The sequence below is a fragment of the Dermochelys coriacea genome, chromosome 7 (assembly GCF_009764565.3).
Source record: "Dermochelys coriacea isolate rDerCor1 chromosome 7, rDerCor1.pri.v4, whole genome shotgun sequence".
In the NCBI taxonomy this organism is placed as follows: Eukaryota; Metazoa; Chordata; order Testudines; family Dermochelyidae; genus Dermochelys; species Dermochelys coriacea.
In genome coordinates this window covers 50,867,122-50,893,462 of record NC_050074.1, presented here as the reverse complement: position 1 = coordinate 50,893,462, position 26,341 = coordinate 50,867,122, and the positions used below count along the sequence as shown (strand labels likewise).

General features: G+C 50.5%; 2 protein-coding genes across 11 annotated transcripts in view; one reads left to right on the top strand and one right to left on the bottom strand.

Annotated features, from left to right (window-relative positions):
* LOC119858561 (acylamino-acid-releasing enzyme-like) lies at positions 1-25,821 on the top strand. Of its 5 annotated transcripts, XM_043518377.1 has the most exons (5): positions 27-298; positions 623-752; positions 1,863-1,989; positions 19,228-19,325; positions 22,535-22,668. In XM_043518377.1, exons 1-4 carry the CDS (start codon positions 287-289, stop codon positions 19,238-19,240), a joined length of 282 nt encoding a protein of 93 aa, XP_043374312.1. In that variant the 5' UTR covers positions 27-286; the 3' UTR covers positions 19,241-19,325; positions 22,535-22,668. The 5 variants fall into 5 exon arrangements, with proteins under 5 accessions (XP_043374311.1, XP_038265400.1, XP_038265401.1 ...); XM_043518376.1 differs by lacking the exon at positions 19,228-19,325 and having other exon boundaries at positions 1-298; positions 1,799-1,989; XM_038409472.2 differs by lacking the exon at positions 19,228-19,325 and having other exon boundaries at positions 23-298.
* BSN (bassoon presynaptic cytomatrix protein) overlaps positions 22,496-26,341 on the bottom strand; it is a 510,614-nt gene continuing 506,768 nt past the window's right edge. For 3 of the 6 annotated variants that reach the window (XR_005293922.2, XR_006282593.1, XR_006282594.1), the window contains 2 exons: positions 25,565-25,662; positions 22,496-23,938 (listed from right to left, as the gene is read on the bottom strand). The gene's annotated coding sequence lies outside the window, so the exon portion shown is untranslated. Of the gene's footprint in view, positions 25,765-26,341 lie in introns of all 6 variants that reach the window. The other 3 variants (XM_038409469.2, XM_038409468.2, XM_038409470.2) reach the window with 3 other exon arrangements.

Below are 26,341 nucleotides of genomic sequence, written 5' to 3'. Positions count from 1 at the left end.
CTGCCTCCAGCGCCTAGCCCCGACTCCCCAGGCTGGTCTCTGGGCTCTGAAGGGGGGCCGCGTGCCGTTCATCTCCACGCCTGAGGCTCGCTGCGGAGCTAGGTCTGGCCCGATGCCCCCTAGCGGGGACAGCGCACGGTCTCGTTGCTGGCAAGTACCGGGGTCACACGCGCCCTGCCCGCGCAGCGCCCTTGGGGCGGGGCCGGACCCTGGCCAGTAGAGGCCCCGTTCTCCGCGCCGGAAGTGTCGTGTCAGGATCCCCAGCGTCCGGAGCAGCGTCAGCTACATGGAGTCGCCGGTGAGGGGCTTGTCCAGCGCCTTCCCACAGCGTCCCGCGGGAGGGGCCTTGGTTGGCAGGGCAGGGACTGGGAGCGAAAGCTCCACCTCCCGCCGTGACCTCCGTGTGACCCACAGGGCCGTGACCCCTTCCCCCGCGCACAGCCGCCTGGCTGCGTTCCCCGTCCCTGAGCCCCCGTCCGTGCCCCCGGGGTGCCAGGCTCTGCGCCCAGCCCTCCCTGCCCGCGAACTCCCCGCTGCCCTGGTCCTTTCCTGCCCGGCTGCGCGGTGCCTGGCGCGGCGCCCCCTTCCAGCCTCCCTGTGCTGACAAGCCGTTCCTGCGCAGGTGCTGAGGAGCCCGGAAGAGATAGCGGCGCTGTACCGCGAGCTCAGCCAGTGCCCCTCGCTCTGCAGTGCCTGTATCGGGCCCGAGGTCACCACTCGGTATGGGGGCAAATACTGCAATGTCTATACAGGTACCGACCCCGCTGCGCCCCGCGCGTTCCAAGCCCCTCTGCCCCAGTGCGGAGAGAGCGGAGGGCAGAGGGGCCCCGGGGGCAGAGGGCAGCTGCATTGTTCCTAACTCTGGTTCGGCCTTGCCCTGGGAAGCCCCCCAGTTCCCCATCTCTGAGGTGAGGCAATGGGCCTAGGCTGTCTGCTTGCCAAGAATCAGTCTCGGAGGAAACCACCCCAAGATCCTGCTTGGGGCTCTTCACATGAGTGAAGGGATTTGTGGCTGTTGGGTCCCATCGGATCAGCATGCCATCTCCTGGGTAGGCTCCCTGGGCTTGGGCTCAGCCCTCCCATCCCTGCAGCTGGCTCCAAAGAAGAAGCAGTGCATGATGGGATGCTCTGTTGTAGCAGAGAGCACCTGGCGCTGTGCTGCCTGTCTGTTACCTACAGTCCCCTCCCTTACAGTCAGCAGAGACTCCGCAACTCCCTCTGCACTTGTCACAGCAGCATCCCACAGCATCTCCAGTCCCGGCCTTCCCCAGTTAAGGATTTCGCGGCCCTCCGCATGGCTTCCCTAACCTGACCAGCCCTGCTTCCTGAGCCACTGCTCCCGGCTCTCCAGGCTTCTGTCTTCTCTCCACTCAGAGGCCTGACTGAGCCTTGGGACCTGCCCATTGCCATGTGACTTGCTCCCTTTCTCGAACTGGAGAGGTGGGAGAAGTGTGCCCAGATGGGGCTGGCCCCAGCTTCCTGGGACGTAAGCTTGACTTACGTAAGGCTGTCCCCATGTGCCAGCTGGGGAGCTGAGGCCCAGACAGTGACAGCTAATTTTCAGAAGCGTCCCCCGTCCCAGCTGCAAAGTGCTAAGTGCACTTGACCATCAAGCCATAAGGGCCTGGGCCAGGATCACACAGAGCTGGGGTTGAACCCTGATCTCCTGAGTCCTAAGTTCCTGCCTTAGCCACAAGCCCTGCCTGTTTGCAGGTAACATAGAAAGTGCCAGGAGTGCAGGCAGGCAAGGTGCCCTGCTCTGTACACAGGCCATCTCATCTGGTATCTTTGCTCTAAGGCCAAAGGAGAGGGGAGCAGTGCCTGTCTGGGGCAGGCAGCAGCTGACTGCCCTCTCCTTCCAGAGTGGTCTCAGCAGGACCTGGAGAGAGCCGAGAGCGTGAAGTTCTGCCGCCAATACCTCATCTTCCATGACAGCCAGGCCATTGTGTACTCGGGCCCCTCGGGCACCTGCAGTGAGATCAAGGGAGAGTGAGTGTCTCTGCCCTGTGCCTTTGCCAGCGCCCACCGTGTGCCCATCGCCACCCCCACAGCTCTGCTAGAGCCTGACCTGGCTGGCTGCCCAATGTGGGAGTGGTTGGGCAGAAGGTGGGGGCTGCCCTGCCATGGGATGTAGGCAGCTGGGGAAGAGCTTGGGCTGCGTTGCCTCCTGCCCCGGTGCTGGGGGCTCCAGCAGGAGGGACTGAGCCAGAGTGTGGCTCTGCACCTGGCAGAGGCCCCCTGCTCAGAGTGCGGGGGTGGGGATGTCCTGGGGGACTTGTGTCTAGCCCTGAGTTGCCCCTAGCTCCCAGGCTACTGGTTGGGGAGGCAGAGTCTGCCATTACACTGCCCTGTCCCCTCCCCTGTGGTTGCCCCTCCTCTGTGTCCTTGGGGGGGCTCCAGGCTCAGTTGCCTGCAAAAGGCCATTAGCAGAGGGCGGGGCTCTTGGCTGTGCTTGTTCCCGCCCCCTTGTCAAGGTTCCTTCCCCACTCTGAACTCTAGGGTACAGATGTGGGGACCTGCATGAAAACCTCCTAAGCTTACTTTTACCAGCCTAGGTTAAAACTTCCCCAAGGTACAAACTATTTTACCCTTTGCCCTTGGACTTCCACTGCCACCACCAAACGTTCGACTGGGTTTACTGGGAAAACGTTGTTTGGGAACGTCTTCCCCCCCCAAATCCTCACCAAAACCTTGCACCCCCTGCCTGGGAAAGGCTTGATAAAAATCCTCACCAATTTGCATAGGTGACCACAGACCCAAACCCTTGGATCTTAAGAAAAATGAAAAAAGCATTCAAATTTCTTACAAAAAGAATTTTAATATAAGAAAATGTAAAAAGAATCACCTCTGTAAACTCAGGATGGTAAATACCTTACAGGGTAATTAGATTCAAAACATAGAGAATCCCTCTAGGCAAAACCTTAAGTTACAAGAAAGACACACAGACAAGAATATTCATTCTATTCAGCACAGTCTAATTTTTCAGCCATTTAAAGAAATCATAATCTAACGCATATCTAGCTAGGTTACTTACTAAGTTCTAAGACTCCATTCCTGTTCTGTCCCCGGCAAAAGCATCACACACAGACCCTTTGTTTTACCCTCCCTCCAGCTTTGAAAGTTTATCTTGTCTCCTCATTGGTCATTGTGGTCAGGTGCCAGCGAGGTTAGAGGATTGGGCCAAAAGAAATCAGACGAGGTTCAACAAGCAATATGCAACAACCTGCTCCTCACAAACTGGGAAGAATTAGTAGGAGAAGCAAAAGTGAATGGGAACCTGGGAGGCAGTGACAGTCGAGTTCAGGATCCTGACAGAAGGAAGAAAGGAAAGCAGCAGAATACGAACCCTAGATTTCAGAAAAGCAGACTTTAACTCCCTCAGGGAACTGATGGACAGGATCTACTGGGAGAATAACATGAAGGGGAAAAGAATCCAGGAGAACTGGCTGTATTTTTAAGAATCCTTTTTGAGGTTGCAGAAACAAACCTTAACTTTGCTGATCGTAAACACAAAAAAGAAGCTGACAATACGTGGAAGATTGGACAAATGACAAATATATTGCTTAGGCAGGCAGGAATTAAATCAGGAAGGCCAAATCACACTTGGATTTTCAGCTAGCAAGGGATGTTAAGAATAACAAGAAGGGTAGGTGACTTCTGGGTACTCTTCTGGCTCTGTCAATCTGTTTCTTCACTTCAGCAGGTGGGTATTGTAGTTGTAGGAATGCATGATAGAGATCTTGTAGGTGTTTGTCTCTGCCTGAGGGGTTGGAGCAAATGCGGTTATATCGTAGCGCTTGGCTGTAGACAATGGATCAAGTGGTATGATCTGGATGAAAGCTAGAGGCATGTAGATAGGAATAGCGGTCAGTAGGTTTCCGATATAGGGTAGTGTTTATGTGACCATCGCTTATTAGCACCGTAGTGTCCAGGAAGTGGATCTCTTGTGTGGACTGGTCCAGGCTGAGGTTGATGGTGGGATGGAAATTGTTGAAATCATGGTGGAATTTCTCAAGAGCTTCTTTTCCATGGGTCCAGATGATGAAGATGTCATCAATGTAGCGCAAGTAGAGTAGGGGCATTAGGGGACGAGAGCTGAGGAAGCGTTGTTCTAAGTCAGCCATAAAAATGTTGGCATACTGTGGGGCCATGCGGGTACCCATCGCAGTGCCGCTGATTTGAAGGTATACATTGTCACCAAATGTGAAATAGTTATGGGTCAGGACAAAGTCACAAAGTTCAGCCACCAGGTTAGCCGTGACAGTATCGGGGATACTGTTCCTGACGGCTTGTAGTCCATCTTTGTGTGGAATGTTGGTGTAGAGGGCTTCTACATCCATAGTGGCTAGGATGGTGTTTTTAGGAAGATCACCAATGGACTGTAGTTTCCTCAGGAAGTCAGTGGTGTCTCGAAGATAGCTGGGAGTGCTGGTAACGAAGGGCCTGAGGAGGGAGTCTACATAGCCAGACAATCCTGCTGTCAGGGTGCCAATGCCTGAGATGATGGGGCATCAAGGATTTCCAGGTTTATGGATCTTGGGTAGCAGATAGAATACCCCAGGTCGGGGCTCCAGGGGTGTGTCTATGCGGATTTGTTCTTGTGCTTTTTCAGGGAGTTTCTTGAGCAAATGCTGTAGTTTCTTTTGGTAACTCTCAGTGGGATCAGATGGTAATGGCTTGTAGAAAGTGGTGTTGGAGAGCTGCCTAGTAGCATCTTGTTCATACTCCAACCTATTCATGATGATGACAGCACCTCCTTTGTCAGCCTTTTTGATTATGATGTCAGAATTGTTTCTGAGGCTATGGATGGCACTGTGTTCTGCATAGCTGAGGTTATGGGGTAAGCGATGCTGCTTTTCCACAATTTCAGCTCGTGCACGTCGGCGGAAGCAGTACCCAGTAGTCACCTACTACAGGACAGGCCCAACAAAGAAAACAACAGAACGCCACTAGCCATCACCTTCAGCCCCCAACTAAAACCTCTCCAACGCATCATCAAGGATCTACAACCTATCCTGAAGGACGACCCATCACTCTCACAGATCTTGGGAGACAGACCAGTCCTTGCTTACAGACAGCCCCCCAATCTGAAGCAAATACTCACCAGCAACCACACACCACACAACAGAACCACTAACCCAGGAACCTATCCTTGCAACAAAGCCCGTTGCCAACTCTGTCCACATATCTATTCAGGGGATACCATCATAGGGCCTAATCACATCAGCCACACTATCAGAGGCTCGTTCACCTGCGCATCTACCAATGTGATATATGCCATCATGTGCCAGCAATGCCCCTCTGCCATGTACATTGGCCAAACTGGACAGTCTCTACGTAAAAGAATGAATGGACACAAATCAGACGTCAAGAATTATAACATTCAAAAACCAGTTGGAGAACACTTCAATCTCTCTGATCACTCGATCACAGACCTAAAAGTGGCTATACTTCAACAAAAAAGCTTCAAAAACAGACTCCAACGAGAGTCTGCTGAATTGGAATTAATTTGCAAACTGGATACAATTAACTTAGGCTTGAATAGAGACTGGGAGTGGATGAGTTATTACACAAAGTAAAACTATTTCCCCATGGTATTTCTCCCTCCCACCCCACCCCCCCACCGTTCCTCTGATATTCTTGTTAACTGCTGGAATTAGCCTACCTTGCTTGTCACCATGAAAGGTTTTCCTCCTTCCCCCCCCCGCTGTTGGTGATGGCTTATCTTAAGTGATCACTCTCCTTACAGTGTGTATGATAAACCCATTGTTTCATGTTCTCTGTGTGTGTGTATATAAATCTCTCTTCTGTTTTTTCCACCAAATGCATCCGATGAAGTGAGCTGTAGCTCACGAAAGCTTATGCTCTAATAAATTTGTTAGTCTCTAAGGTGCCACAAGTACTCCTTTTTCTTTTTGCGAATACAGACTAACACGGCTGCTACTCTGATACTTCAGGTATCTTGAGAACAAGAAGAAAGTCAAGGAAACTATGGGCCCCGTACTGAATGAGGGAGGCAACCTAGTGACAGAGGATGTGGAAAAAGCTAATGTACTCAATGCTTTTTGGCCTCTGTCTTCACGAACAAGGTCAGCTCCCAGACTGCTCCACTGGGAAGCACAGCATGGGGAGGACGTGGTCGCCCTCTGCGGAGAAAGAAGTGGTTCGGGACTATTTAGAAAAACTGGACCAGCACAAGTCCATGGCACTGGATGCACTTAATCTGAGGGTGCTAAAGGAGTTGGCGGTTGTGACTGCAGATGAGACGAATGAGGGCGGATTGGACAGCTGCTTTCAACTACCTGAAAGGGTGTTCCAAAAGGAAGGATCTAAATTGTTCTCAGTGATAGCAGATGACAGAAAAAGGAATAATTGACTCAAGTTGCGGTGGGCGAGGTTTAGGTTGGATATTAGGAAAAACTTTTTCACTAGGAGGGTGATAAAGCCCTGGAATAACTAGGGAGGTGGTGTAATCTCCTTCCTTAGAGTTTTTTTAAGGTCAGGCTTGACAGAGCCCTTGCTTGGAAAATTGATTTGGAGCTTTTAAATAAAGCCAAGACTCACCGGTGTGGCACCTCCTGTTGATTGTCTTGGGAATTAGCTATTCACACAGCTGCTTTCAGTCCTTTTCGCAGCTGCAACCTTCTCAGTGCAGCCCGCTCACATGTCTGTTTTAACTCCTTCAGGACTGGACCGCTACACACACCCCGTCTCAATATCCCCCACTGTGGGCGAGAAGTGTTCTACATGCCTCGTTTCTCCCTCAGATGGGCCCACAGGACATCCTTTCCTGCCGCAGGCTCTCCAGCGGAAGGAGCAACTGGCTTTCCTCCTGAAGGGTACCAACTGTAGCTTGCCTCAGCTCCCCCATGGGTTTCCCTTGCTGTTTTGGATCTCCACTGTGCCCCCCCCCCGCGTGGATTACCCTCTGCCCTAGACCCTCTCCGTTCCAGGGCCCTTGTCCTCACCCCTGCTTCCTTCGGTGCAGTTTTGTATGCAACCCGATCCTTTATCCTGCCCTTCCTTTTCTGGTGGCAAGGCCATCTTCCTTGGCCGCCCTTGTGGTACAGGAAGTGCCTTCCTTTGTCCTTCTCAGGCCTAGCCTGGGCCTTGTGAGTCCCCTGAGGGCACTCCCTCTTCATGTGCTCCGGTTTCCTACAAGACAAACATGTTCGGGGCCCCCTGTTATCCTCACAGGGGTTGCTCTCTCAGGTCCTTCCTTGTCCAGGTGAGGTATCTGTGCCCCAACTCGGTAGGGGCAGTCCCTTCGGTAGTTTCCCTGTTGCCCACAGGCGAACCATTCTTTAGGCCCTGGCACTGGCCTTCAGTCCCAGGTGCCTGGCCCTCGATGAGGTCTATGTGCCCTCCCGCGCTGCAGCTGAAGCAGTCCCGCTTCCTGCTTGGCGAGCCGGGCCACACAGGCTCTCCATTAATAGTCCATCGTTTTCTCCACATTCAGTTCCTCAAGCCTCTGATATGGGCACTAGTCCCACAGTCCTTGTCCTTTTCCTTGTATCAGGGTGATGGTTTATGCCCACATTCTCCACCACTCATAGCAAAGCGACAACTCCCCGGTGTGGCGCCTCCTGCTCGTCGTCTTGGGAATGGGATATGCATATGTTACAGTGACAGCAGAGTTTCCTATCTTCTACAGAAAAATCTTACAGTGTCATCCTTTTTGGGGAGTAAGACTACAGGGGAAGCCCAGGCACTTAATCACCCTACGTCCAACATGCTTTTTATCTCGGCATGAATTTGATCTTTTACCTTTCCGGTGGCCCTGGAAGGAGTTGCTGGTGGAGCATGTAGCCACCAATGCTGTGAGGTGTGAGCAGTTTAGGTCTGTTAAGCTCTTGCTACTGCGCCAAGCTCTCAGCCTGAGACGCATCATATTTTTTTTCCAGAAAATCAGCTATATTACACATTTTCAGAGTTTGTCCATCTCATCAGGTCCATTGTCTTGACTCATAGATGAAGTAGGGAAAGACACAAGATTAAGAGCCAATTTATGACAAACAGACTCTGTTCGCAGAATTTAACTTGTTCAGGGTCTACTGCATTTCCCAACTCCTTTGTGTACCATGGTAGGGATTCAGATACAGATTTCTGTTTGGAGAAGGCTCTCAATTCAGTTTTTTGTTTTGGCTTTTGGCAAGGAAAGGGTACACTGCAACCATGCCTGCCCTGAGCCACTCTCTCTGGAATATCTTTGTGTTGCGTTACAACAGCTTGTGATGCTTTCCAAATGCAAAGTCTTTCCTTTACCTGCCTTGAAGATAAAGTGTTATCTATTACAAGCGTAGCAAGAACAACATCTTTCAATGAAGTGCTTTGGATACGTACGATCCTTCAGTTATCCCCTTCGTCTGTTCCCAAAACGTCAGCTGGGTGGACTATCACCTACAGGAGATTTGACCACCAATCTTCCCTCTAAAACCTGATCCACAGGTGAGGGATCTAGCATTTAAGATGCCGATCCTTCACCCTCCTCCTGGGTAAAATCCTTCCTAGAAAAGGTGGGCAGACCCTCCTGTCCCCCCTTAGAGTCTGTTTGGATTTCCCTCTCTCGACTCCCCTCTGAGACAGACACTTCTGTGTCCCGCAAAAGAGAATGTGCCCCTGATCTAGTTGTGGGCTCACAGACACCAGCTATGATAGACCATTCCCTATCCAGCAAAATCCCCCTCCTTCACTCAAGTTGGGCTTGCTTCCAACTACAGAGTCCTCGGAGTCTGTTCCCACCGCATTGATTATCAGGACCCCAACTTCCATCTCCGGAATACAGTGCCTATCCGCTGCTGAACTGCAACTTCCTAGAAGCCAACAGCTTGGAAGGCCTCCCTGTTACAAGGTGGAACATTCCCCTCCCCCAGGGAGATGATCACAGGACAGGAGCTGGCTTTATCCAGTTCTTCCCGCAGGGATTTGCCTTGAGCCCTGGGGCTACAGGAACTGGTCACGACCCTCCCTGCCCCCAAAGCTGCATTCTCCACTGCTACAGAGGAATTAAAGAGACACTCTGCTGTTCCCCCAGCAGCACATGTGACTTCAGCTTTGGGGTTTTAGCACAAGACTCCTTCTTGCTGCTAACAAACCCTGGGGCAGATTCTGCCACCACTGCAACAGTCAGTTGAGCCTGCAATCACTAGTCTCCATGTGTACCTAAGCTAAGGGTGCAAGGACTTTGTAACCTCTCACCAATTCTAATTCTGCCATTTTTCCTGGTAACAAATCCTTCTCCTGGATCAGGTCCCTCCTGACAACACAAATCTCTGCACCGGTTCCCTCCAACCTTAGAGTACTTTCCAATTAAGCTTAACAGCATAGTGTTTCATTGTGTTACCTTTACAAATCCTGTGGGGGATGTCTTGCAACATCTCTGTGGTCGCTGTGTGCCGCTCTAACTGGCTGCTTGATGCTGCTCCCACTCTCGGATTCTCACCACCATTTCTGCAAGTTCACGTTCGGAGGTTCCACTTTTTAACCCTGGTTTCAGAGCAGCAGCCATGTTCGTCTGTATCCGCAAAAAGAAAAGTAGTACTTGTGGCATCTTAGAGACTGACTAATTTATTGAGCGTAACCTTTCGTGATGCATTCAGTACCAAATACAGTGGGCCGATTTATATACACAGAGAACATGAAACAATGGGACTTACCATACACAGTGTAATGAGAATGATCAGGTAAAGTGAGGAAAAAAAACTTTTGCAGTGATAACGAAGGTGCACCATTTCCAACAGTTGACAAAAACGTGTGAAGAACAGTAGGGAAGAAATTAGAATGGGAAAAAGTAGGTTTAGGTTTAGTAATGACCCAGCCACTCCCAGTCTTTATTCAGGCCTAATTTAATTCCAGGTCTGTAGTTTCACGTTGGAGTCTGTTTTTGACTTTTTTGTTGAAGAATTGCCACTTTTAGTTCTGTAATCCAGTGACCAGAGAAGTTGACGTGTTCTCCAACTGGTTTTTGAATCTTATAATCCTTGACGTCTCATTTGTGTCCATTTATACTTTTACGTTGAGACTGTCCAGTTTGGCCAATGTACATGGCAGAGGGGCGTTGCTGGCACATATATCACATTGGTAGAGGTGCAGGTGAACGAGCCTCTGATAGTGTGGCTGATGTGATTAGGCCTTATGACGGTGTCCCCAAAGAGATATGAAGACATCCGATGAAGTCAGCTGTAGCTCACGAAAGCTTATGCTCAAATAAATTTGTTAGTCTCTAAGGTGCCACAAGTACTCCTTTTCTTTTTGCGAATACAGACTAACACGGCTGCTACTCTGAAACCGAAGAGATATGTGGACACAGTTGGCAACGGGCTTTGTTGCAAGTTCCTGGATTGGTATTTTTGTTGTGTTGTGCTGGTGACTATTTGATTCAGGTTGCGGGGCTGTTTGTAAGCAAGGACTTACAAGGTCTCCCAAGAGCTGTGAGAGTGATGGGTCGTCCTTCAGGATAGGTTGTAGATCCTTGATGATGCGCTGGAGAGGTTTTAGTTAGGGGCTGAAGGTGACCCCCCCCCAGTTCCGTTCTGTTATTTTCTTTATTGGGCCTGTCCTGTAGCAGGTGACTTTCTCGGTATTCTTCTGGCTCTCTCAATCTCTTCCTTCACTTTAGCAGGCGTGTAATATAGGTGTAAGAACGCTTGATAAAGCTCTTGTGGGTGTTTGTGTTTGTACAAAGTGGTTGTAGATAGAGCTTGGCTAAGAGAAAATAGATCCTGTGGTGCGGACTGAATGAAACTCGGAGGCATCTAGGTCAATAGGTTTCCGACCTAGGGTGGTTTTTATATGACCATCGCTTATTAGCACTGTAGTCTCTAGGAACTGGATCATGTTGTCATCACGAATAGGTCAGAATATGAACAAGAGGCTGCTAGAGAGCTCTCCAAAACCACTTTCTACAAGCCATTACCCTCTGATCCCACTGAGGGTTACCAAAAGAAACTACATCATCTGCTCAAGAAACTCCCTGAAAAAGTACAGGAACAATTCTCTACAGACACATGTCTAGAACCCCGATCAGGGGTAATCTGTTTGCTACCCAAGATCCAGCAACCTGGAAATCCTGGACGCCCAATCATCTCAGGCATTGGTACCGTGATAGCAGGATTGTCTGGCTATGTAGAGTCCCTGCTCAGGCTCTACGCTACTAGCACTTCTAGCTATCTCCCATATATCACTGATTTCCAGAGGAAACTACAATCCATCGGAAATCTTCCAGAAAACATCATCCTGGCCACTATGGATCTAGAAGCCCTCTACACCAACATTGCACATAAAGATGGACTACAAGCTATCAGGAAATATATCCGCAATAATGTCACGGCAAACCTGGTGGCTGAACTTTGACTTTGTCCTCAACCACAACTATTTCACATTTGGGGACAATATATAGCCTCAAGTCAGCGGCACTGCTATGGCTACCCGCATGGCCACACAGTATGCCAACTTTTTTTTATGGCTGACTTGGAACAACACTTCCTTTGCTCTTGTCCCCTAATGCCCCTACTCTACGTGCAAGCATTTGCGCTACATTGATGACACGCATGGAAAGGAAGGCCTGGAGGAATTCCACCATGATTTCAACAATTTCCATCCCACTATCCACCTCAGCCAGGACCAGTCCACACGTGGTGCAGAGCCAGATAAGTTCCCAGACTTTACCTACTACAGGACAGGCTCAGTGTGCTTGGAGCAGGTGTAGCTGCAGCACTAGCCCTGCTCCGTGGTTGGTGTGGGGGAGCAGGGTAGGGGCTATTGGTCTAGCTCTGCCAAGGTGCCGGTGTGGGGAGAACAATGGTAGTGTGTGTTACGGTCTGTCCCCCTGGGTGCAGCCATGGACCATTAACTCTCTCCACCCTGGGCTGTCTCTCTCAATGCCTTGCTGTTGACCAGCAGCAAACCCCTCCAAGAGCTGTAATCACTCCGCGCAGGAGCCCCACACACAGCTATATTGCATGAATGCTCCCAGAGCCATTCATGAATCACAAAGAGAAAGGTATCGGAGCCAAATCCCCCCAGCACTGTACATCAGGAATATACCGTTTTGCATTGCGCAAGATGGGCAGTGCACATTTAGTACTTGTGGCACCTTAGAGACTAACAAATTTATTAGAGCATAAGATTTCGTGAGCTACAGCTCACTTCATCGGATGCATTTGGTGGAAAAAACAGAGGGGAGATTGATATACACACACAGTGTATATCAATCTCCCCTCTGTTTTTTCCACCAAATGCATCCGATGAAATGAGCTGTAGCTCACGAAAGCTTATGCTCTAATAAATTTGTTAGTCTCTAAGGTGCCACAAGTACTCCTTTTCTTTTTGCGAATACAGACTAACACGGCTGCTACTCTGAAACAGTGCACATTTAGTAACTGGTTCACCTCTTCAACAATGGAAATGGATATATACCAGTCTTTGTAAAACCTGGGCAGATTTGCCTAACAGGTCATACAGCTTTATGGCTAAAGATAAACAATTAAACAAATATATTGATGATAAAAGTTAGATTTTAAATTATATTAAGTGATAGGCAAAAACTCAGAGTTAGTTACCAAAAGAAATAAAATATGAGCACACAGTCTAAACTGTCAACTCTGTTACAGTGGGCAGCAACTTGCTTAAGCAGTTCTTCTCACCCGACTGGATATTTCAGAGTAGCAGCCGTGTTAGTCTGTATTCGCAAAAAGAAAAGGAGTACTTGTGGCACCTTAGAGACTAACAAATTTATTAGAGCATAAGCTTTCGTGAGCTACAGCTCACTTCATCGGATGCATTTGGTGGAAAAAACAGAGGAGAGATTTATATACACACACAGAGAGAACATGAAACAATGGGTTTATCATACACACTGTAAGGAGAGTGATCACTTAAGATAAGCCATCACCAACAGCAGGGGGGGGAAGGAGGAAAACCTTTCATGGTGACAAGCAGGTAGGCTAATTCCAGCAGTTAACAAGAATATCAGAGGAACAGTGGGGGGTGGGGTGGGGGGGGAGAAATACCATGGGGAAATAGTTTTACTTTGTGTAATGACTCATCCATTCCCAGTCTCTATTCAAGCCTAAGTTAATTGTATCCAGTTTGCAAATTAATTCCAATTCAGCAGTCTCTCGTTGGAGTCTGTTTTTGAAGCTTTTTTGTTGAAGTATAGCCACTCTTAGGTCTGTGATCGAGTGACCAGAGAGATTGAAGTGTTCTCCAACTGGTTTTTGAATGTTATAATTCTTGACGTCTGATTTGTGTCCATTCATTCTTTTACGTAGAGACTGTCCAGTTTGGCCAATGTACATGGCAGAGGGGCATTGCTGGCACATGATGGCATATATCACATTGGTAGATGCGCAGGTGAACGAGCCTCTGATAGTGTGGCTGATGTGATTAGGCCCTATGATGGTATCCCCTGAATAGATATGTGGACAGAGTTGGCAACGGGCTTTGTTGCAAGGATAGGTTCCTGGGTTAGTGGTTCTGTTGTGTGGTGTGTGGTTGCTGGTGAGTATTTGCTTCAGATTGGGGGGCTGTCTGTAAGCAAGGACTGGTCTGTCTCCCAAGATCTGTGAGAGTGATGGGTCGTCCTTCAGGATAGGTTGTAGATCCTTGATGATGCGTTGGAGAGGTTTTAGTTGGGGGCTGAAGGTGATGGCTAGTGGCGTTCTGTTATTTTCTTTGTTGGGCCTGTCCTGTAGTAGGTGACTTCTGGGTACACTTCTGGCTCTGTCAATCGGTTTCTTCACTTCAGCAGGTGGGTATTGTAGTTGTAGGAATGCATGATAGAGATCTTGTAGGTGTTTGTCTCTGTCTGAGGGGTTCGAGCAAATGCGGTTATATCGTAGTGCTTGGCTGTAGACAATGGATCGAGTGGTATGATCTGGATGAAAGCTAGAGGCATGTAGGTAGGAATAGCGGTCAGTAGGTTTCCGATATAGGGTGGTGTTTATGTGACCATCGCTTATTAGCACCGTAGTGTCCAGGAAGTGGATCTCTTGTGTGGACTGGTCCAGGCTGAGGTTGATGGTGGGATGGAAATTGTTGAAATCATGGTGGAATTCCTCAAGAGCTTCTTTTCCATGGGTCCAGATGATGAAGATGTCATCAATGTAGCGCAAGTAGAGTAGGGGCATTAGGGCACGAGAGCTGAGGAAGCGTTGTTCTAAGTCAGCCATAAAAATGTTGGCATACTGTGGGGCCATGCGGGTACCCATCGCAGTGCCGCTGATTTGAAGGTATACATTGTCACCAAATGTGAAATAGTTATGGGTCAGGACAAAGTCACAAAGTTCTGCCACCAGGTTAGCCGTGACAGTATCGGGGATACTGTTCCTGACGGCTTGTAGTCCATCTTTGTGTGGAATGTTGGTGTAGAGGGCTTCTACATCCATAGTGGCTAGGATGGTGTTTTTAGGAAGATCACCAATGGACTGTAGTTTCCTCAGGAAATCGGTGGTGTCTCGAAGATAGCTGGGAGTGCTGGTAACGAAGGGCCTGAGGAGGGAGTCTACATAGCCAGACAATCCTGCTGTCAGGGTGCCAATGCCTGAGATGATGGGGCATCCAGGATTTCCAGGTTTATGGATCTTGGGTAGCAGATAGAATACCCCAGGTCGGGGCTCCAGGGGTGTGTCTGTGCGGATTTGTTCTTGTGCTTTTTCAGGGAGTTTCTTGAGCAAATGCTGTAGTTTCTTTTGGTAACTCTCAGTGGGATCAGAGGGTAATGGCTTGTAGAAAGTGGTGTTGGAGAGCTGCCTAGTAAAGAAAACAACAGAACGCCACTAGCCATCACCTTCAGCCCCCAACTAAAACCTCTCCAACGCATCATCAAGGATCTACAACCTATCCTGAAGGACGAGCCATCGCTCTCTCAGATCTTGGGAGACAGACCAGTCCTTGCTTACAGACAGCCCCCCAATCTGAAGCAAATACTCACCAGCAACCACACAACAGAACCATTAACCCAGGAACCTATCCTTGCAACAAAGCCCGTTGCCAACTCTGTCCACATATCTATTCAGGGGATACCATCATAGGGCCTAATCACATCAGCCACACTATCAGAGGCTCGTTCACCTGCGCATCTACCAATGTGATATATGCCATCATGTGCCAGCAATGCCCCTCTGCCATGTACATTGGCCAAACTGGACAGTCTCTACGTAAAAGAATGAATGGACACAAATCAGACGTCAAGAATTATAACATTCAAAAACCAGTTGGAGAACACTTCAATTTCTCTGGTCACTCGATCACAGACCTAAGAGTGGCTATACTTCAACAAAAAAGCTTCAAAAACAGACTCCAACGAGAGACTGCTGAATTGGAATTAATTTGCAAACTGGATACAATTAACTTAGGCTTGAATAGAGACTGGGAATGGATGAGTCATTACACAAAGTAAAACTATTTCCCCATGGTATTTCTCCCTCCCACCCCACCCCACCCCCCACTGTTCCTCTGATATTCTTGTTAACTGCTGGAATTAGCCTACCTGCTTGTCACCATGAAAGGTTTTCCTCCTTCCCCCCCCCGCTGTTGGTGATGGCTTATCTTAAGTGATCACTCTCCTTACAGTGTGTATGATAAACCCATTGTTTCATGTTCTCTCTGTGTGTGTATATAAATCTCTCCTCTGTTTTTTCCACCAAATGCATCCGATGAAGTGAGCTGTAGCTCACGAAACCTTATGCTCTAATAAATTTGTTAGTCTCTAAGGTGCCACAAGTACTCCTTTTCTTTTTGCGACTGGATATTGCAGCCCTTAATTTACGTTTGGTCCTTAAACCTGGGCCAATCTCCTCAGTTGGAATTCCGTTTTCTTCTCAGTGTCAGTCATTGAATTGTAGCTCCCTTGCTGAACAATAGTTGTTGATCGGTTGTTTGAAACTCCACCCCAGTGTTGGGGTGTCCCTTTCTGTTGCCTCTGAGGAACTAATAACTGACTGACTCCCCAATTTACAGCATGTTTTAGAGAGAACCATACAACACAATTCTCATAACTTCATATGCATTAATGGCATACATGGATAGAGAAATGACTTTCAGCAGATCGTAACCTTTTCCCTGATACCATACAAAGCATGCTTTATATGCAATATCATGATTATAATGAAAATGAGGAATATGGGGTTTATTGTACCCTCCCCCAAGGTATAGAATGTCACAGGGGGCCGTGGCACTAGCCCTGCCAGGGAGTTGGTGTTGGGGAAGCAGATCGTGTGATGTGGCGCAAGTTCTGCCCTGCTCCAGTGCTTGTGGGAGAAATGTGGGGTCCAGCACACCTGGGCCTCTTCATATCACCCTCAGTTTAACTGGTGGGTGGAAAGGTTTAATGGGACCCTCAAGCTTATGCTGAAGACTTTTATGGCCCAGCGTCTGCAGGAGTGGATTTACTCCACCTGCTGTTTGTATCCCAAGAAATCTACGGAGTTCTCCCCTTTTGAGTTGCTCTGTGGGAGGAGATTGAGGGAACTCCTGGACTTAGTGAGGGATGAATGGGAGAGGAAGGCTTCTCCCAATGGGGAATCAGTTTTGGAGTACATACTAGCATTCCAGGAAAAGCTCACTGAGCTCATGGGTCTGGCCAGGGAAAACCTAGGTAAGGTCTAAGGGAAGCAGAAGGTCTGGTATGACCACTCAGCGCAGACTCGCTCCTATGCCACCGGGGACCATGTGATTGTACTCATCCCAGTGATGAAGCTACAAGCCGCCTGGGACGGACCCTTTAAGGGTATCAAACAGCCGAATGAGGTGAACTATGTGAAACTGTCCAACTGGGCTCTCAGCCACCGAGGGTTCCAGGTCAACATGATAAAGCGGTTCTTTGACATGGAGAAGTTGGTGCTGGCTCTGTGTGGCCAGTGGGAGAAGAGGGAAGATCACCTAGTGGAGCGCTTCCCTGTGACAGGGGCCAACCTTCCTTTGGAATCAATTTCCCTCTCTGAACAGCTATCCTCTGCCTTGCTCACTAACTTAGCTGTCCCACTGGCGTGAGAGGTCAGAGACATGCTGGCCTTAGGGGTGATCCAGCCATCCTTCAGCCCCAGCGCCTTGCCCGTGGTGCTGGTCCCCAAGAAGGAGGAGTCTATCCGGTTCTGTGTGGAAGCTCAATTCCATCACCTTGTTTGACGCCAAACCCATGCCTTGGCCTGATGAGCTCCTAGACAAGTTGTGGGGAGCTTGGTAACTAAGAATCTCATCAAGGTTTACTAGCAGTTGCCATTGGAGCCAGATGACAGATTTAAATCTGCTTTTATCACCCCTCTGAGGCTCTGTGAGTTCTTGGTCCTGCCCTTCACCCTCAAGAGGGCACCTGCCACCTCCCAGCGCCGGATTGACCAGTTACTGAGTGGGATGGAAGACTTGCTTTGCCTAGCATACATTGATGATATCTGTGTCTTTAGCCAGAAATGGGAGGCTCATATGTCTCTGGTGAAGGGCGTGCTGGGTCACCTCTGAACTGGACTCCATCTTTAACTTAGTACTTTTCCATTGAGAAGGAGGGATGGGAACCCAGAGAGGGACAAAAGATTTCCACCTTGTGCCAAAGCTATAAAAGGGCGTGGAACAGAACAAAGGTGGCTACAGTCATGAGAAATCCCCTAGCTACCACCTGAGCAGGAACAAGGACTGTACCATGGGAAAGGATTGGGCCCAGACTAGGAAGGTCTTCAGTCAGTGAAAAAAAGCCTATTGAAAATCACTGAGGGTGAGATTTATCTATATTCAGCTTTCTATGCGGTATATACTTGCGTGTTTTTATTTTATTTTGCTTGTTTTATGTTACTTTGGTCTGTCTGTTATTACTTGGAACCACTTAAATCCTACTTTTTGTATTTAATAAAATTATTTTTTACTTAACCCAGAATATGTATTAATATCTGAGGGGCAAACAGCTGTGCCTATCTCTCTATCAGTGTTATAGAGGGCGAACAATTTATGAGTTTACCCTGTATAAGCTTTATACATGGTAAATCTGATTTATTTGGGGTTTGGAGCCCATTGGGAGCTGGGCATCTGAGTCCTGGAGAAAGGAGCAGTTCTTAAGATATTTTAAATTAAGCCTGCAGCTTGTGGGGGACGTGGTTCAGACTTGGCTCTATGTTTGCAGCAAGATCCAAGTGCCTGGCTCAAACCAGGCTAGGTACTGAAGTCCCAAGATGGCAGGGACAACAGGCTCAGAGGTAGTCTAGACACATCAAGTGGCAGTCCCAAAGCGGGTTTCTGTGATCCAACTGAACACAAGTGCTAACAAGCTCTGCTCTACGCTGTGTTCTTGTCGATTAATAAATGCTTCTATTTCGCAATGCTGTCTGAGTCAGTGCTGATTGTGAAGTAGTGTGCAGGTCCCATCCAGGGGGACTTGCTGTTGGAAGCTCACAGGGAGCTGAACGCTCCGAGGTCAGACACAGGAGGCGCTGAAGGCGAGCAGGCTGCCCTGGAGAGAGTGCTCCTGAGGGGAGACACGCTAATTCAGAGTCCTGCCTGACTTCATTCAGAGCAGTTCCAGAGCACCCAGCCTGTAACTCCATGACAGCCAGTCTCCTCGAACCAGGTAGCCAGCGCCTGAGCCAAGAGTCCCCTGTGACTCATCAGGCTATGTCTACACTACAGCGGGGCTCAACGCTTTGAGATCGATCCACTAACAGTCAATTTAGTGGGTCTAGTGAATACCCGCGAAATCGACAGCCGATTGCTTTCCAGTTGATCCCTGTACTCTACCCCTGATGAGAAGAGAAGGTAAGTCAACGCAAGATTTTTCTCCCATTGACCCCCCCCCCCCGCGGTGTAGACCCGCGGTAACTCGACCTAAGGTACGTCAACTCCAGCCACGTTATTCAGGTAGCTTGAATTGCGTAACATAGGTTGATTTACCGTGGTAGCATAGACATAGTCTCATCAGGCTGCAGCTTGGATCCAGCAGAGCAGGGATGCAGGCACCTCTGCTCCCCACCTGTCCCACAATGAACGCAGCTGTGCTAGGAAGCAAAGGCATTGTCCCACCAAACCCGGCTGAACCCAGACTTGCTCACTGGGGACCCCAGTGCTGCTGGCCATGCCCATTCAGCTCAATCCAACAGCTGCTAGTTGCTAGTGCCTGTCACCTTCTGGGCTGCCCGGCTCTCCTCAGTGTGCTCCAACCCCACTTTGCTGTGTAATCTCACTTGGTACAAATCAAGTCATGGCACCCTCTGATTTCTATCAAGTCCTTTTATTCTGTTCCCACAGAAATACCTTGTAGGGCAACATCTCGGAGGGACTCACAATACAGGAGGTGACACACTGAAATACATGTTCTCACAGCAGGACTACACACCATTCACAAGGTCATTGCACTTACAACTGGCAATTTGTTCTTTTGTTTGAGCTTTGTACAGCACCCCTTCCCTGCTTCAAAAACCAACGCAAAGGAAAGCCCCCGGGTATGTGAGCACGGGGAGAGGACGGCAAGAGTGGTCAGCGCAGCGAGCCCACCACAGACGCATGGCCAGTGTGCTGGGCAGTGAGAGGCACTCCGTGGCCTTGCTGGGTTTTGCTGTCCTTACCACCGGAGATTCCACATGTACAGTTATTTACATGGCAGGAATGGAGGGGGCTGGTGCAGCCACTGCTGAGCAAACCAGCGGAGGGCAAGGGTCCAACTAGAGCCCTGGAGAAGCATATGCAGACTATGCACTTGTCATTGGGAAAATACCCTAGAGGGCCCTAGAGCAATGCAGAGCATTGGGGAACGTCCTGCTGCCTGGGGCAAGGACAGCCACGCCTGCCCCCTTCGAAGGAGCAAAACAGCAGGAGCCCAAGAACAAGGCTCTGTGTTCAGGACTAGCTGAGTCTTCCACCGAAACCAGTACCCCAAGCGAGAAGCCAAGGCTGAGAGTGGGCACGCCTAGACAATGCCCAGGATGGACGGGAGATTAAGAGAGTGAGATCTCTCTGTTCTGCATCACTTGCTGGGCTGGCACCATGCTGCCCATTAGTGTGGCCAGTGCAGATCAGCAGGCGTAGTGCCCAGCAGCTGTGCTTGGTCCATGACTAACTGCCTGCCTGCCAACTGCAGTGTGGCCATGTTTACAGTGCCATGGTCGGCAGGTTAACCCTGCCAAGCTCTGATCTTGGGCCTGCTGTTCTGGACTCTCTGACAGCCTAGCCAGGCAAAGGGCTCTGCCCCCCCCCCCCCCCCTCACTCTGGCACACCTAGGCCAGGGGCCTGGCTTTGCCTCCTGTCTGAGCTGCAGCACCTAAGCAGGAGGTGGGACGGGACATGCTCCTGGCACAGCTGGGGAGGGACTGACTCACAATCCCCCGGCGACAGTGACGCTCCGAGTGCTGGGCTTACAATCAGTGTGGTGCTGGTGAAGGATGCTGCATCAAGAGCTCTAGAAGTGGATGCCCTCTATCCTGGGAGCTGATGTGACCTCGGAAGCCATGGTGCAACCGCCCCGACCCCCCCGCACTCCCGCCACATGCCAGAGCCTCCAGCAGACAGCCCTGCATGGTGAGAGGAGAACTCAGCCTCCATGGCCATCAGGACATGGCCTCTGTGCCGATATACCACCCAGGGGCTCAGTCAGTGACTATGGCACTGCAAGCAGTTGGCTGCAGTGAACTAGAGTGAGTCCAATTTTGGGTCCACCAGCCACTGAGCAGCCATCAGCAGTGCTACCTGTCAAGATAACCACCCCCTGTAGACAAGGCCACAGTGATCGCCACAGAGCCACAGTTAGTGCTGACCCACCCCCATGCCATGCCCAGGCAGAATACTGCTCTGAGCCTGCACATGATTCCAGAAACATGCAGCTTCTGCAACATCCCTCCATGCTCCCTGACCTCAGACAGGGAGTATCAGCTGCACCCTCCCGGGTCCCGTGAGGATCAATAATGGGGGTGGGGGGTCCCATTCCTTTCCATGGTCTCCATCGAATAAGGACCTCACAGCTTGGATCTCAGCAGCTGCCTGCAGAGCCTGGGTGCAGCACAGGTGTCACAGCCCTGGAGGGCTCCCCTCTGTGATGTGAAGGTCTCTGCACTGCAGAGAGAGTCTGGGTTGGCAGGTCACCCAATGTCAATGTGCAGCAGCTCCGGCTTCTCACCTCAGGGGTGTCTTGGCATGTGCACAAGATTCCAACCTGGCCGTGGTACCCGACCCAGAACAGTGCAGATGCTGGTGCTGGTTCCAACCATCTGTGCCTGGAACCATCCATGGGAGCACTTGACGCCTGCTGTTCTGCAAGGATGGCTGAAGTGCCTCTTTCAAGACAACATGGCACATAGTGGCAACCATTTCCAGCTCCAAGACAGAGCATTGCATACTGGGACCTGTAGTCTCTGTCGGTGGCACCTCTCTACTAACAGGGAGGGTGGATTCATTCTGCCCCAGTTAATGCTGGCCTTTGGGAAGGCTGCTGACATAAGCCTGGCTTGGGCAGGTTTGGGTACCCCTGGCTGAGCGAATGGGAGGACAGTGCAGCAAGCCCTAAGCAGAGTGTGGAGCCTAAGCTTCTTGGACAGAGGTGCTTTGGGATCTGAGGAGAGTGTTGGCTGGGCCGATCACTCACCAATCTGGCACAGCCAAGCTGGTGCACACTGGAGAATGAGTTATGTGGTGGGCACCCCTGGGTCCTGCCCAGTCCCCACAGGTTCACAGTGCCCAGGCTCCGGCCCTGTCTCTTTGCAATGCCCGCTGGCCTGAAAGGGCTTTACAGGCTTCATCTAGCTCGTGCAAACACACAGCTCAGCCAGGTGGCTACAGGCAGGGAGAGCATTGCAACTACGGGGCAGTCTGCGCTGCTTTTCTATTACTGGGCCATGCTCAGTCCTCTCTCCATGAATTTCTAGGGAAGTTGTTCAGGGCTCTTCAGCCACGGGAAGGAGCGGCACTGAGAGCTGACACCACTATGAGATCTCTCAGCCTCAAAAAGCAAGGCAGGGCAGGGAGGTTTTAGTGCAGAAATTCTAAAACCTATTTCCAGAGCTGTTCCAGCTGCCCTTCCCAGCTGGCTACTGTCTTTCTCTCCCCCCGCCCCCCTACCCATTGCCTGGTTGCCTATTGTGAGATGGGCCAGGGCTGGACAAAGGTCTATCTCAGGGAACCCCTGGTGGTGCTGTGTATTGGACCCTGGTAGCCACTGCAGGGCAAGAGGTAGAGAGCTCAGACTCATCAGCTGCAGGATGTTCTGCTTCACACTGGGACTGTGCCATCAAAAACAAGTGCATAAATCTGCTACTAGCATTCAACATCGAAGCTGAACCAATGAGAAAAAAATCCTCCAAGCAAAGAACTGCAAGCGTTAGATGTAGATGAGAGCATGCAAAAAAATAACAAGCCATGCTCTACTACAGGACAGTCACAGGCCTTTGGCAAAGTGTCCCTTGATGGGTCAAACGTGCCACTAATTGAAATGTTATACACACGGGTGTTTGATATAAAGATCACTATCTAGTATCAATAGCACAGTTGCAATTAAATCCTTATACAGAACATTGAACTTAGTAAATATTAACAGGATTTTTTTCAATTTTGTATTTCATTGCATAGAACATTAGACATGAGACTCGCTCGCGGTTACCCAAGGTGGATGGAAGCTCTGATGGATCACACCAATGAACTGTTGTTTTGAGCATGCTCAGCATGAACAAGAGACTGGCAGGAAAGTGACAACACAAACAAATGAAAACCAGAATATTTGTACACTTGCTGATTTTCTACGGTGAAACAAGCTTTCCATTTGGTTTCCTTCTGATCTCCTGGGTTACGGTCTGAGGAACTTTATCCTGGCAGGTTAAACATTTTGCTGTGAGTAGCTCCTCCATCTTTCTAAGCATGCAATGGCTTAAGAAGGACTTGAATTGCACAGTAATAAGGAGGAGAATGGCAGAGGCAGCGCTCTCCTGACCTTGTGCTTGTTATAGCCTTCTGGACTCTATTGCTTCTACAGACAACATCCTGGGTGCTAACTCAGCACAAAGCAGAAAGGAAAGAGCATTCAATACAAAGGAAACCAAACCAAAAAGAAACAAGAAACCCCCAGCCACTGGGTGTTGATGAGGTATAGATGTAAATCAAAGTGGAATGATTAAGGCTGTTATGGAAATAAAAATAATACCTGGGAATACATAAAACAAGGTGTGACGTTACCAGTGGATAGTACTGCCATTTGAATGCTTTAGAATGGCTTCAGGATGGCTTTGGGGCAGCTGAGAGACATGACTGGCCAGTATCCGCTTTGGGAAAAGTCAGCCAGTTTACGCACTGCCTTTCAGAGTCCTATGGCCTCGTATCTCAGTAAGGAAACAGTGTTAGGTCCTAATTGAAGTTCTCTCAATCCCACGGATGGCGGTGTGGAACACTTTCCGTCACAGGGATGGTGAGAGTACAGGAATGCTGCGCATGCGGAGGGGCCAATGGGGCTTACTGGAATGTGAAGGAGATTGGAGCCTTCAGCTGCCAGCTCTAGACTCGTACATGGCTCAGAGAGAGGGAAAAAAACCTATGAAGCTACTAGAGTTAAGATTCAGTCAGTGAGCAACTCTGTGTATAATCTCAAGAAAGGGCCAATGGTCCCCCCCATCAGATCCCCAGCCCAAGGAGACCACAGGAGGGAGCAGTCCTGCACAAGCTCAGAAGTATCCTCTGAGAGCAGGGCAAACCCCACCTCTGTGACAGTCATGTTGTGGTACAGGCCCATGCTTTGGCAATGTTCTCGACGGACACCAAGCTGTGTGGGTGTTCCCATGGCTTGCTCCAGACAGTACACAGAGCCAAGAAGAGGTCCACACCCTCCTGCAGTGCTGCCTCAAGGCTCTGAAGATGCTTGTTACGGGTAAAGGCCTGGTTTGCTCAGTGAGACCCAACATCCTCTCTTCGGCCTTCGAGATCACACTGGGCCCTTCTGGCCTTGCAATCTGTGAAGCAGCCTAGTGGTTTCCATGGTTTCAAAAGCTTGATGAGAGACAGAAAGAGACAGAGAGATCATTGACAACTGTGTATGTGTATGTGCAGTGCCTGGTGTAATGGGCCCTGGTCCATGACTGAGCTCCAAGCGCTTTGCTATCACTCATGCCCCTCCTGCCCCCCTTGGCACACACAATCCTCTAGCTTGGGAACAGCTCCCTGCAGGCACAGTGGCCAGTGGGAGGAGTGTGTAGCCTGTTTATGATCAAGGAGATGTCTGAGGAGCTCCTGACCCAATGAACTGCCCAGCCCCAGTGGGCCCTTAGCTTAAATCTGGGCTCAGAGCTGTGCATTTCACCCTCTGCAAATCGGCACTGTAGCCCCGCCACCTCCCCAGCAGGCCAAGCCAGACTCCCACAGGCTCCTGCCATAGCTCTGGTGTTCGGCTACCCCTTGCCAGGCAGGGGTTCAGCAGCCCAGCGACACCCAAGCAGTGGCTAATGCTCCAAGTAGGAGGAGTGGCCTGGGCATGCCATGATTCAGCAGCTACAGTGTCAACCAGTTCCCCCTTGGCAAAGGGCTGATGGGGAGGGCGCTGGGGCAGTGGCAGCCAAAGAAAGATCAACTCATCTCTGTGGGGGAACATGGGCTGGCAGTCCAATCTCTCACTCCCAGCTCGCCCAGGCAGGGATTGTTATTACATTCCGTGCAGTGCCCACACCACAGAGACCAGCCTGCCCTGTCAGGCCCTCCGCTGTACCCATGTAAACAGCCGCATAGGGCGCGAATGTTGGTGAGAGCAGGGCTGGGGGAGTCAGCCTGGACACTTTATCAGCCTAGGCAATGGCTGCCTGGCTGCCATGCCCAAGAGATGGCATTGGGCAGGGTCTGGTTCCCAGAGAAGGGAGTGATAGGCTGAGTCCCTCACCCACTTTGTTCTCCCACTGGGACAAGGGCCTCTCAAATGGCCCATCCACTCCTGGCTTGGGGGGTACTCTCCTTTCCCAGCCATCTTCGCCCTGCCAGCTTCATCATACAGCAAACGTACCACACCTTGGCCCAGTGTCTTCTCAGCGCTCAGGCATTTTGCTCTCCAACAAACTGAGACTGATGGCACATGGGAAATGAGCATTCTGGTATCAGCACAAAGCCCACACACAGCTTTAACGACAGGCATACTCTTTTCAGGAACAGCAGGGAGCTTTGGGTTAGGAATGAGGTGAGCTGAGCTGGGGGAGGGGGGAGCCCAGGGCTGGAATATCAGAGGTCTGTGGGTTGGGAGAGAGGGCTCCGACAGAGCTGGGGGAGTGGGGAGCCCAGGGCTGGGCTAGCAGGGGCTGCAGGTTGGGGCTGGGCTAGCCGATGGGTGTTTCAGAGGCACTGGCAGAGCTGGGGGAGGAAGTTTGCTGTGTGCCTGACCCTGCCCATGGGCATTAATTTCATGAGCACTAAATTTCCACATAACCCAATCTGCAAGAGGCAAAAAGCAGCAGTTCCCCTCACAGCTGTACCCGACCCCCACTTGGCTGTACCCCTGACCTCCATGCGGCTGTACCATCAGAACCCCGTGTGGCTGTACCATCAGGCCCTCATGCAACTGTATCCCTAGCAGCCCCCCTTGCAGCTGTACCCCAAGCAGACCCCACCTTCACGGCTGTACCCAGGGGCACTCACTGTTATACCCAGAGTCCAACGTTGCTTGCTGAATTCACTGGTTTCTTCATAGGTTTTTCCACTGCAAAGACTAGATCGCCACCCGCTTTCCCAGCCTCCTGTCAGCGGAAGAGGGGGGGGTTGGGGCATCTAATGAGAGGCACCCCCAGGCAATTCCTGCCTGAGCAGGGCAGTGCATTCAGCAAATAGCAGGTGGGTTACTGGGCAAGAGAGAGGATGGGAGGTCAGTGTGGTGGCCATGGGCTGGGGAGTGGGTGGAGAATGAGGGGGAACATGGTGGGTGGCAGCTGGTGGGGTATGGAGCAGGTGAGTGGGTGGAGGGACAGTGACTTGGGCAAGTGGCGGGGGCTAATGGGGGCCAGGGAGTCGGGGAATGGGTTGGTGACGAAGGATGGGGTCTGGATGGGCTGATTCCCATGCCTCTAAAGACATAGCTTGGGAAGCTCTCACCCATTCCCAGCTTCCAGCAGACACTTTAAAGCCCACACACCTAGTCCGGAACATCAGGCAAGGCCAATACAGCAGGGCAGTAGGAGGGTAGAGAAGGCTGGGGCATCAGGGTGGATGTGTGGAACCAAGGGCTAGTTATTTGGGGCGGTTGTGGGGTGGTGAGGGCTGATGCTTCAGAGTGGTTGTGGGGAGGTGAGGGCTGGTTTGTCAGGGTGGTTGTGGGGAGATGAGGGCTGGTGCGTCATGGTGGCTGTGGGGAGGCAAGGGCTGGCGTGTTGGGGCAGTTGTGGGGAGTGTGATGTTACTGACATAAACTGGGACCGTATA